This window comes from Sinohyriopsis cumingii, chromosome 8 (assembly GCF_028554795.1).
Source record: "Sinohyriopsis cumingii isolate HCF-2022 chromosome 8, ASM2855479v2, whole genome shotgun sequence".
Classification (NCBI taxonomy): Eukaryota; Metazoa; Mollusca; class Bivalvia; order Unionida; family Unionidae; genus Sinohyriopsis; species Sinohyriopsis cumingii.
In genome coordinates this window covers 70,791,903-70,804,758 of record NC_142968.1, presented here as the reverse complement: position 1 = coordinate 70,804,758, position 12,856 = coordinate 70,791,903, and the positions used below count along the sequence as shown (strand labels likewise).

Below are 12,856 nucleotides of genomic sequence, written 5' to 3'. Positions count from 1 at the left end.
TCAATTCCCTTTGAGGCTAGAGTCACCCAAGACTTTTTCCCATGTTAAATTCCCCTTGAGCCTAGAGTGACCCACGATTTTTCTCCATGTTAAATTTCCATTGAGGCTAGAGTGACCCAGGGGTCTCTGTAATGCTAATTCCCATTGAGGCTAGGGTGACCCCATTCACTACTGTTATTCCCAGCTCGTTTTTCTCCTATGAGGACTTCTAGCCGTTGCGCATCATTGAAGATACTGTTAGGACAGGGAATAAAACCACTTCCCAGACCACTGCCAGTAGCTCCGGTGTCAGGCTCATCTTCTTCTTCTGGATAATACAGCTCTTTTTTTTGTTGCGATGGCGCAGAAGGTTGTGGTTCTTGTTTTTCCTGTGGCTGAGGGGAGGTTGTTGTTTTTTCTGTGCATGATAATTATCTACTGCGTTAGAAAATTTAATATATCTATCATCATTACTTCTATCCTGATCAGCAATATAGTGTATACGAAATATCCACTTGTACCAGGCTTCACGACCTATAGCATCATTGGCATACTCCGGTTTTAAAACTTTATCTCGTTGATCAAAACTTCGCTTGGCAAACTCAGCTAAACCATTTACGGTTGGAACTTTTTTAAATGGATTTAATACCTATTTCGGTAAATTTATCGTTTATATCAACCTTAGCCTTGGCTTGTTCTGTTTCTGTTTCTGGTGTGCGATCTTTTATATCACCGACTACAGTACGAATTTCGCTGATGCCTTTAAATATTTCTTTACCGGGTCGAGGTTGAGCTGCAGCTATATCAGTTGGAAGATCTCGTAAAATCTTTTTTGTTTTTTTAGTTTGTGCTGATATTTTTTCAGCTTGCTCAGCGGTCTGTTTTAATATTGGAAGAATACCTTTTTTCTTTCCTCGTCCTAAATATCGCCCAATAAAGCTCTTTCAGTGACCGCCGCAGCTCTTTCAGTAGTTGTTGTAACGGGTTTAAATAATTGTTCTGTGCCTGTAACATATTCAACTTGTGTTTCTTGCCGCGCTTGTAATTTTTGTCTCACAGAATCACGAACAGGAAGAAATTTTTTGATTGCTTCTAGTCGCTCTCCAGCTAGTCTAGTGGTATATGCTTCTCCGATGTTGGCCATTATCAGTAACATAAAGTTTTAATTCATAGCAGCAGGGAGGGCGACGACAACGAGTTGGTTCATTTTTTGTAATCGGAGCGCCATTAATAGGTTTTTCAACCAGAAACCATATCTGGACTAACTCAGGTGGACCTCCCAAGGAGGTTTATCTCCAAGGGTTCCTCTTGAAGCGTAGTCGACGTGATTTATTTTTGAAACCTCTCCTTGTAGAGACTTTATTTCGACATTTGGAACCTTCTAAATTTTGTAGGGTTCGCCCTTCATGCTGCTCAAGTACACTATCTTTAGCACCCAATTGAGAAAATGAATTTTGCCCGACTAGACAATACCAGCTTCTGAAATTTCAATGGATGAATTACTAAATACATAAAATGTAAAAACAAGTTATCGGCTCCATTTTACAATTTACCTCTGAAGTCCAGGAAGTGACAATGACCAATTGGAGCTAGCAGATTTTTAAATGTGTACATTTGGGTGCAAGGCCAAGCTATAATACTCTGTAATTCATATTACACCCATCAATCATACACCAAAAGAAAGGGAATTAAAGGTTCTTTGAACAATATCTAAGATGTAGAAGATCTTTTTTAAATAACTAGTGTATTCAGTGAGGAAACCAAAGGAAAGTCTTTTTCTTTACAATTCTAAGCCTTATGCAAAATACGAAACTTGAGCGCCAACATAAATGCTAAAGAAAGATGATGAATATGGGTATTATGGTTGGATCTCAAGGGTATACAAGTTGCAGAACATAACGCATTAGGAACTGAACGCGACCTACTCTCAGTTAATTAGCTTGCAGAGTTACTGGTTTTACCCAGACCACAGACGTTAAATAAAAAAATTGCCACTTGTACCCTATTCTCTGTTGTTTTTTTTGTAGACTTGCCCTTGGGAAAGTGCCTTGCAAATTTGAGGCCCGGGAGTCGGGCAAGTGAATTTGTAAATCCCTGAATGTTGATCAGAACAATTGCGCCGACTTAAAAATAATTTAAGTGTGCATGCTCATACGTCTGCCAAAAATTAAAGCAGCCATGCGCATCTTTTAAATATTTAGCATGCATTCGCAACGTAAAAGATTCTCAATTCCCCTATTCTATCATACTGACCCAACCGTAATGTTAACACCCATCGACACCCATATCGTTGCCAAATGTTATACTTATGGACGTTTTTATCAGGAAATTGTTATCTAATCTGATACAGTAACCAATCCAAGATGACCAGTGAATAGATCTTCCCCTTGAATTCATTGGGATGTTTTCGACCCCTAAAGTGTCCGCATTACACAATCAAATCTTACACAGACATCATCATCGTCATTTGCAAATACCAATCTAGGTTATTAGACTGGTGATTGACATATCTCTTACGCTTAATGATTGACAGCCGTCACACTGCAGATCAGTTAGTCATACACGAAATACATATAATCAAACAATACAGGCGTATGGCGGGAAAGAATAATACAAATAACGTTCAGTGTGACCAGAGCTGATATAAAGCGCCTTTTAAAAAAACACATTGTGTTTATAACGCTACCAAATAAATAAAAGGTGCAGTTTCCGGTGCTAGAGGTAAATTATTCTCGTGTTCCTAAAGAAAAAACTCTTCAAAATGGAAGTCGGTCTTAGACGTCAAAGTCCATCTGGAAACTATCGTAAAGGTCACCTCCTCATTGACTTTCGACAATAACAATATGGAAAGTATACCGTACTTATAGAAGCTGCATAGTCTTTTAAGATGATTAAAAATTATTGATGAAAGTCATTCCCAGTAGAGCAAAATGAGCGTTTCGTCAAAACAGTTTTAACTTTTTCTAATTTCATGATTTAATTTTGATAAAGATATTTGCTACAAGAAAACTTACACAAAATTCAAGATAGACTCTTCCGTTACGTCATTCTATAAAGGCGGGTCGCTGTTGTTATGCATATTTGATTTAATTTATATTTGATTAAATTTAATTGTCTTTTTGTAAGTTTTAAATTTTTGTGTTCCATTACATGTTATAGTAATGTAATTTTGTTTACTGGAATATGACATTTTCCAGAAATTAGTTTGACCTGACTGTTCTTTTCGTAAACACATAATAATAGATCTTTGTATCTTTATGCTGACCTAGTTCCTGGCCTGGATTGAGAATCAAGCAAACAACTTCCTTATTCATTCATTCGTAACGTGGGATTGATATGAGTGAAATCGAGGCTGACTGGGAGTGCGGATTTTAAGCATTTGAAGTTTAGATCTGTTTCTAGAAGACCACATGACCCTCATACGGGTATCTATTTTGCTTCTTACTTAGACTGTATAATCGTTTTCTTGAACTGAATCAGCCAGTAGGACATTCTACATTTGACACTGAAAGGTTTTTTTTTTCTCTTTCTTTTGTGACCTGTTGGAGTTACATTTTAATTTTTCTTCAAAAATTGTTTGGATTCTAAGAGATTAAGTCTTTTCCCTGGAGAATATTTAAGTGCTCATATATAATTCTTGGACATTTAATGAAATTCCATTCGGAATTCAAACACCGGAATAGTATTGTTTATGGATCAACAAAGAACTGTTGACACATCAGTGCTTTACTGCCTACAGTATACGTCATCACCTTCCATTTTGGATTTTCGCCGGGACTTTATCTCAAATTCATTAGAATGTTTTATTACTAATAATTTATAATTCTTGGATTATTTTTGGTTTTGATTCTTAAAACCGTGTGTTCTTTCCCTCATTTTTACCCTGTTTTTTCTAGGGAAATAAATTATTTGTTAAATTTACAAAGCTTGTTGTCTTCACTCTTTTCTTGTTGCCTTTATTAAAAGCCTAAATGTAACACTGTTTTCAACGATAACTGCTGTCGGTGTAAGACTAAATTTTGACCCTTATTGGACACATAATCAAGATTCATTTTATCCAATCTAAGGCGCAGCAACAGGAGCTTTCGCTGAATCAGTGTTAGTAAGGCATATCAACTTTAAGAGAGTAGACCTAGTATAAGCGGGTTTTATATACATATAAAAAAAGAGAAAAATAAAAGCCACATTTCTCCAATACGCACATGTGAATGCTCATTTACTTCAAATGTATGCAGTGTCTATTTTAAATGTTTTGTCTAGATCCGATGTTTCTTGAAATATCTTGTAAACAATATACGGTACTGACATACGTACAGGACGGACGGACACTCGTAATCTATTCTTTTTGCCTTTTGTAGTCCTTTAAATATTACATTGACCTTTCACCTAAAAAATGTTGAAGCGAAAACGAGTCTTGAGTTTTTTGTCTCAGATTCATTTTGTGGTACTTTCTATACCTAATAAAGCGAAAAACTATTTATAGTTGTTGTTGTACGATTTGGATTATTTTTTTAAAAATTTGTTTTGTTTTGTTTGACATACGGGTATTTTGCCACTGTTTTTATTTTCTAAAGTAAAAGAGTGCATCCTTCTAGACTGTCTCTCTGACGTTGATTAGGAAAGGTTTAGCAGTCTAGCAAAACTGTGCATCAAGGAAATATAAAATGTACAATGCGTGGTGTGCCCTGCAGTACTGGAATGTCTTTCGCACCTTGATTTAAGACATAGCTATGTTATAAAAGAGCACAGTGTACCTTTCTCAAACTAATATTTTTTATATATTAAAAATCAGATTGCACAAGAATATAGTTTTACCGATGATATCATGCCCCATTGTGAAGAGCGAGAAAGAAGCCGTTTTAAAATAATATCCTATTCCGTGACAAATATAATAGTACGCTGTTCCAAATGAACTGATAAAATGTTTGTTCCATGGACAATCTTTTCCAGTTTAACATGGTTTTTATAGTGTCTGCACAAAGATATGGGACACTTGAAAATTTCAAAATATTGACCCATATTTGTATATAAAATCCAACTTTAGAAAAACTTCTGACATTTATGCAAAGTGATACTAGTAAAATCTGATGACTAATTTAGCAATGTTGACTATAAAATCCTTAAAGATGAGCAAACCCTTTTTACCATCGACTACTGCTACATAAGACTAGATCAATATCACAAAACTTGTTCCATGCAGATTTTAGGGTTCTCCTTAAATTGGTTTGTTTGATTACTGTACAATATATATAGAATCTATGTTGGGGTTTGGACCGAGACAAGGAAATCCTAGTCAAAGGGTTATATTATTTGTCTCCCCACGTGGCTTGCTCGAGTGGGGAGACATATAATGTCATTTCCTTGTCTCGGTCCAAACCCCAACGTAGATTATTTTTCTCACCTAATATTTTCCTTTAAAGTAAAACGAATTCTTCACTAGTGTTCACGTCCAATGTTTACATGCGGCGCATGCATATAAATATGTTAATGAGGGCTGTGGTGTAACCGTTGCGTCCGATATACACTGTTTATAGGCGTGAGCAAACAAAAATAACAACATAAAACGTCGCATACTAATGAGGTATTATCACATTTAATATATGGATGTTATATGAAATTGACAATAAATAATTAATATTTATTGCAAGAAACTGTTTCATTTTCATCAGTTCCAATTTTGAAATGTTATTCTGTTAATAATAAAACGATATTGACTACATAGCTCTAATGTAGTTATACTTAGTACAAGCTGTAACGAAGAGTAATATCTTGCTTTAGATTATTCGTGGGTAATTAGAGATCTGTGTCACTATCGTATATAACTATTCTTTTCCTTGGAGAAGGTGAAACTGTTTGTGACATACTTGTGTTGTCCTTAATATCGATTGTAAAATTACTCCCGTGTATAATAGATCCTCCAAAAACGGACTCGAGCGGATAACCAGGGGCTAAACTTTCAAGTTCACGGATTCTTTGAACATTTATTTTTCTGTCCTGGAAATATGGCAAGTGCTACCGTCAAATGTGCTTATGGATTAATGAGTTGACGGATAAATGATTCCTTCTGGATGGTAAGTGCATTATTTGTCATTAAATAGTGTAGGTATATTTTTGATTCAACCTTGGAACAATGGAGATGCTTAACAAAATTAGAATAAAGCATGTTTTATGTAACACTTTTCTGGCTGTTGCTAAGTTTTCAGCAGTTGTTAAGAGAGTTGGGAGGCTATGAAGTGTATAGGTCTATAGTCTATATGCATGGATTAGTTTTTATGTTATAGTTCATTTCACACAGCATTGAGAATTCTATCCTATCTGCAGCAGTCATTTTTCAGGCCAGTATCATTAAATGTAGCAAACAATATATAATTTGTTTCAGAAGAAGTATTTAAAACTAGTTAGGTAGCTTTAGCTGCATTCAATGATGCTGAACTAAAAATGTACTGAGCTAGGCCTGCATATATTATAAAATTGACCATGATGCGTGGAACGAAATAGCATAATACCAACAAAAAAGAGCTCGACATCGTATGCGTTTGTGTCTTTGTCTATCTCGAAATGTTTTTAATGGTGTGTTCTCAAAGACGGGTTTACCTTAAGTAACTATGTTTTTGTTATATATTTGTTGTTGTTGTTGTTTGATTTTAGTACAACTACGTCAGGCACAGCAGAAGACAACAAGGGTTTCTTGTTTTAAAAGTAGTTCTGAGCGCGTGGACATCTTGACTGAGACGACTGCAATACATAGTTCCCATTACGTTCTCCTGTGACCGGAAGCAGTTTCCGGTCGCCATTTTGTTTGTCAAGCTCATTGTGTTGAATACTTGCTGCCAAGCGTAACGACGAAACCCGACTTAATTTTCAAGGAATCATAGAAGTACAAATGGCTTCAAAGTCAGTTAAGATGAAGTACAAAGATGGACTGGAAAAACTAGTGCTGGAAAGATACGAGTTAAAGTTAAGCTTAATCGGTGGAATTGATCCGTATGAAATGGACGAAAGAAAAATGACGTCTAACGTCCAGTGCCTTCCGGAGATAACTTATATTGACATTTTAAATTATTTGGTAAACACGAAAAGTGCTTACACGTTAGATGATTTGAAAGCTTACAAATCACTCGAAGCTTACAACCAGTTTGTCAATGGTTGGGTCAAAGACGTCCTTGCCGTTGAAGTGAGCAACAAGGTGTTGGTTACTGCGAGGGTGAGTTCATTACATTTGTTACTTCATACCATTTCGTATAGAGCATTACAAAAGTAGTTAAGAGTTATACCGGTATATATTTTATGGGGTTAATTTATGAAGTATTAAATTACATTTTACCACTGACACAATATTGTTGTCATCCTTGTATATCTGATAAATTTAATGGTATTTTTATAAACCATGGTAGGGTGGTGGTGCTAGGGTTGGCAAGGAAAAACAGGGATGGAGGGGAGACCGTAAACAAACGTATATTCGCTTTTCTTATGCATATGTTGCAAAAGTTTACATATGCACATATTTCATTTAAAAATGCTGAAAATAAGCGAAGAACTAACCTGAAGTCTCTCTGCATTTTTAGGTACGACACTCACAGCGTATGAATGACACAGCATTAAAGCCATGGATAATTGCAGTAAAAACAGGAATTGTTGAGGCAGCCCATTGTGATTGTATGGCTGGCCTTGGGGAGGCATGCAGTCATATTGGTGCACTTCTTTTTTACATTGAGACAGCTGTGCGCATAGAAAATGCAAAGACAGTTACTCAAGAAAAGGCCTTCTGGTTACTACCATCAAGCATTGACAAGGTCGACTATGCGGAAATTTCTCAAAGTGATTTCACGTCAGCTGAAATTAAGAAAAGGAACCTGGAAAATGCCGTCTGTGGAACCACCCAAAACAAGGAAAAGAAACCGAAGCCAACTCTCCCACATGTTCCTGCACCAACAGATGCTGAATTCGATGACTTCACATCAAAGTTATTTTTAACAAAAACCAAACCTGTGGTGCTTTCAATCATGCTTATGTATGCGAAACACTTTATTCCAAGAATAATATCATATAATCTTCCCAAGCCTCTCTGTGAACTCAGAGATGACAAATGTACTCTAATGTCTAAACATGAGCTTGTAAAATATTGTGAAAATCTGTTCTGTGGCATTAATGTTACTGCAGAACAGGCAAAACATGCAGAGAGGCTGACTCATGGACAAGCTGAGTGTAAAGATTGGCACCGGTTAAGGACGGGAAGAATAACAGCATCAAGAATGAAAGCTGTGTGCACATCTTCCATTGATAAGCCATCTATTTCCACAATAAGAGACATAGGCTACCCAGTGAAGTTTTCTGATAAGGCAACAAGGTGGGGATGCCAGCATGAAAAAGATGCAGTGAATGCATACAAGAGAAAAATAGGGCCTCTCCATGACAGTCTCATAGTTGATGAATGTGGTCTCATAATCAACCCTGAATTTCCCCATATTGGAGCATCTCCCGATGCTCTTGTTTCATGTAACTGTTGTGGAGAGGGAACAGTGGAAGTGAAGTGTCCATATTGTGTGAGAGATACCGAGATTAAAAATGAAAGTATTTCATACCTGGACAAAGACAAACTATTAAAAACATGCCATCAGTATTATTATCAGGTGCAAACACAAATCTTTCTAAGTAAAACGAAGTCTTGTGACTTTGTTATCTGGACAGAGAAGGACATATCTGTGGAAAGGATTCTGCCAAAACCCAAGCTATGGCAAGATATAGAAGCAAAGTCAGCATCATTCTTCGTTCATGTTATTTTGCCTGAACTGACAGGGAAATTATTCGCCAGACCACAGTCCGCAAACATTGAACCTGTTGCACAAATGAAAAGGAAGCTGCATGCATCTGTGTTGCAACCCTCTCTCACCAACAATGATAGACAGACTGTGTCAGGAAATAACATTGACCTCATTTGTTTATGTCAAGTATCCTATGATGAAACATTTAATAATGTTGTTGGTTATGACAATGAAAACTGCAGACTGAAATGGCTTCACTTTAAGTGCATTAATATGACTAAAGCACCAAAAGGATCATGCTATTGTCCAGAATGTTGTCCAATGAATGGCAGTAAAGCAAAAAGGCCTAAAATGTGTTAGTAGGCTATTCTCAGGACATTTACATGTGAAAAAAGAACAGGATACAAACGTATTGTGGTCGTTGTACAGTATGACTGGCATGGGGGTGGGGCTAGATATTGTGGTGAGTGTTCTGTGTTATCTGGCACTTTTTATTTTCATGCATGCTTATCTATTAACTAAAAGTGAATAAATCATTCCCCTGTACAAATGTGTTTTTTATTCTGTCTGTATTCTATATATCTTGCTTATTCTATAGCACACCTTGTTATGACCATCTATGCAGAGTAGTAATAACAAGATTTTCATGACGGCTACAGTGGCAACCATATTAACAATCCCCCAGCTTGTTTAGAATGATTGGCGTTAACTGACTAATGGTAACAGATGGACAGACTATTCATACCATCTTTTCATCAATAACCAGTAGAACTAAACTAAAGAACACAAGTCAAAAAGTTTAGAATTAAGAACACAAGATAATGATTTGTAATTGACAAATATTTAATGGTGACACAATTATGTAAGAATATTTTGTATGCAAAGTTATGAGATGTACAAAAATAAAGATTACATCTCATATATATGTAATAAATCTATGATTATTTCACAAATCCTTACTAGTCAAATGGAACAACAGACTCGCACATATTTATAAGACAACATGCAACACTAACAATTTTGTCAACAACTGGAATTTCTTCTTTCTCATTCATGAGGAAATCAATTGGGAGCTTTCTCGGGCCTAAACAAAAGAGGTTTTAATCTAATATACAAAACATGAATAACATTTAAAAATGTCCTTGACACGGTTGATGTTGATATCTGAAATATGTATGCAATATCTTGCAAGGGGAGATTGATCTTAAGTCTCATTAGTGTCATTATGATTTTTTCAAACTTCCCAACTTCTAGTCCTCTACTGGTTTGAATGTATGGAGCAGCAAATTCAATCAGGGTCATTAGGTTCATGTAGCTCGGCATTCCAGTGTAATACTTAACTTTCTCGTCATTATCACAAAATGATTCCTGATTCATTTTGTAGCTGCTTAATATATCTCTAAGCAGTGTAAATAGTGAATGGGGTCACTTTAGCGTCACCCTGGGTCACTTTGGCGTCAATGGGAAATTTAACATTACGAAAATCCCTGGGTCACTTTGGCGTCAAGGGAAATTTAACATTACGAAAACCCCTGGGTCACTTTGGCGTCAATGGAAAATTAACATGGGAATAAATTGTGGGTCTGTTGAGCGTTAAGGGGAAATGGAACAGGGTCAGGACCCTATTTTAATAAGGTCCCGACCTGATGGGTCTATGGAAATGGAACAGGGGAAAAAATTGAAACAGGGAGGGGTCTCTATTTTTTTAAAAAAAATAACAAAATAAAAATAGGGGTAGGCAATTGAAAGTCTATCTCTTTTCGAGAGATTGGAGTGGCCCTGAAAAGGGCCTTTGGGTTTATGTTAATATGCCTTTAACATCAAGGGCATCTGCAACATCTTCTTCGTCTTAGGCTTCGTCTAATAGTAGGTCCATAGACTAAAACTCTTTTGAGGCATCCTTGCCTCTCCACGTAAATCCTACGTATCCATAGGCTTGTGGCGGTCCTATGGACAACTGTCCACTCGGATCGGACATACATCGGTATGTCCGTCCTGAACATCATCGTTGACACAAGCGTAGAAGATTGCACATCGGTCCACATGTTGAGGCGCCGAGAACAAGTGAAGGAATGCAGTGAACTGCACTTATTTATAGGGAGAGAAAGGACTGAAACGGATTGAGTTTGTGGACCAATCCAAACACGCGTTACAAAAATCAGTCAGCCCGCATCCAATCCGAAGAGAGCAGCCTGTGACGTCACGTGGTCTATATAGATTCGCTAGCGCCTATGCGCAGTCAATTCATGCGACAGTTATTCAACATGACGGAAACTCAGAAAACGATAAATTGGGGTGCACCAGCAGTGGAGACCACCCAAGGGAACCCGGACTTACTTTCAGAAGAGGTACATTGGGATTTTGTGGATTTTCTTACCTCGCAAGAATTTGTTCCGGAACCTTCGTCACCTTCATTACCGCACGCGGAGAATTTTAGACAGAGACAGAAAGAAGAATTGGAGAAATTTATACAACAGCAAAAGGAAGCGGGACAAGCTTTTCTCCTACAGCAACAACAGCAAGAAGAAGAGGTAAGAAAAGAAAACAACAACAACAAGAAGCAGCAGCATAGAAACAAGGGTGTGAAAATCAAACGGTCACGGTACTGTTAGACATTTTAGCGGAGTTAAGAAGTCTGAAACAAATATATCAGACTTCTTTATTACGACCGAAGAGAATACGACCTTCCCGAGCTAAACACTCCAACCCTGTGACTAAGCCTACCGTACCACCCTTAGTGATTTCAACCAAATCATCATCATCAACAGTACGCAGTCCAGAAGTAGGCCTTGGCCGTGGCAAAGGCTTAAGACAGTTAAAGTTGATTGCTTAAACTTACCCCTAGACCAAACAAAAAGGCCCTTTTCAGGGCCACCCACGTCTCTCGAAAAGCGATACACTTTCAATTGCCAATAACTCAAAAAAAAAACAAACAAACAAACATTTTACCCCTATAGTACGTGTGTATGAATGTGTGAGTGTACGTTCTTATTTCAAAATCAAAACCCAAAGACACTTACCTTTTTATACCTAATTTAATCTTTTATAAATATTTACAATCCAGTTCACAATTCACAACAGAGCACTTTAAAAAGTTCATAGACTTCTTCTGTCTCATTGTTTAGTCTCTCCTCACTTTCTTCCCTTCTTCTTTTCTTCTCCTGTTTATTTTTCTTCACCTGTCTGCTTTCTTCCTCCTCTTCTTCTTCCTCTGAAGAATACCTCTCTTCTTCTGACTCCTCTTGCTTCTTTTTTGGGCAATCTGGAGACCAATGTCCTTTTTCTTGACAATAATAACAGGTATCTTGACTTTTGTCCTTTCTAACCCCTTTTTTTCTTTTTTGACGGTCTGGACACTCTGAAGACCAATGCCCTTTCTTCTGACAGATATAGCAAGTATCTTGACTTTCATCTCGCAAGGAAGGAGAGTAGTCTGTCGGCTGGTCTGAAGAGAATTTTCTAATGACCCCTCGCAAAGCTCTGATGAAACGTTCGATTTGTGTAGACTCTTCCATCGTTGTGCTCGGTTTGAGAGTGAAATGAATAGTGAAAGGACAAGACACACACCCTTTTATATACGCTGGTCTGTCATGACTATAAATTAGTCCATGGTGTTTTAACTTTAGTCATTTGACGTTTTGCTATCAAACGATCCAAATCATTTGAGAAGAAAGAAGAAGAAAGTAAGAGGCAGAAACGTGATCTATCGCCTCGTACCAGAGCTGAAGTCTTGGCACAAATTCATGCCAGTGATTTTGAAGAGGACATGAGTGAACCAGAATCCAAACCCTCCAAACAAAGTTCACCACCCTTAGTCACCCCTGAAAAGTACTATTCCATTCAAGAGACGGAAAAGCGTCCCTCTAGAAAATTTAGAACCACGGCTTACAAATACACGGTGAAGTTTAAAGATTTCAAGGCTGAAGTACCGTTAGAGAAAGCAGAAGGGTTAATCACCGAGATGTGGGATTCTTTGCTCACCACACTCAAGCGACAATGTCAACCCAAAGAAGACGATCGCTTGAGACTTTCCATACAACACGACGGTTCCATACAACACGACGGCTTGAAATCCCCTGTTTGGATCGAGTTTAGCAGCCCGGCAGAATTGACCA

General features: G+C 37.4%; 1 protein-coding gene across 1 annotated transcript; it reads left to right on the top strand.

Annotated features, from left to right (window-relative positions):
• The first annotated feature begins 6,862 nt into the window (after positions 1-6,862).
• On the top strand, positions 6,863-9,101 carry LOC149793785 (uncharacterized). Its single transcript, XM_089969051.1, has 2 exons — positions 6,863-7,183; positions 7,545-9,101. Exons 1-2 carry the CDS (start codon positions 6,863-6,865, stop codon positions 9,099-9,101), a joined length of 1,878 nt encoding a protein of 625 aa, XP_089825177.1.
• Positions 9,102-12,856: the final 3,755 nt, after the last annotated feature.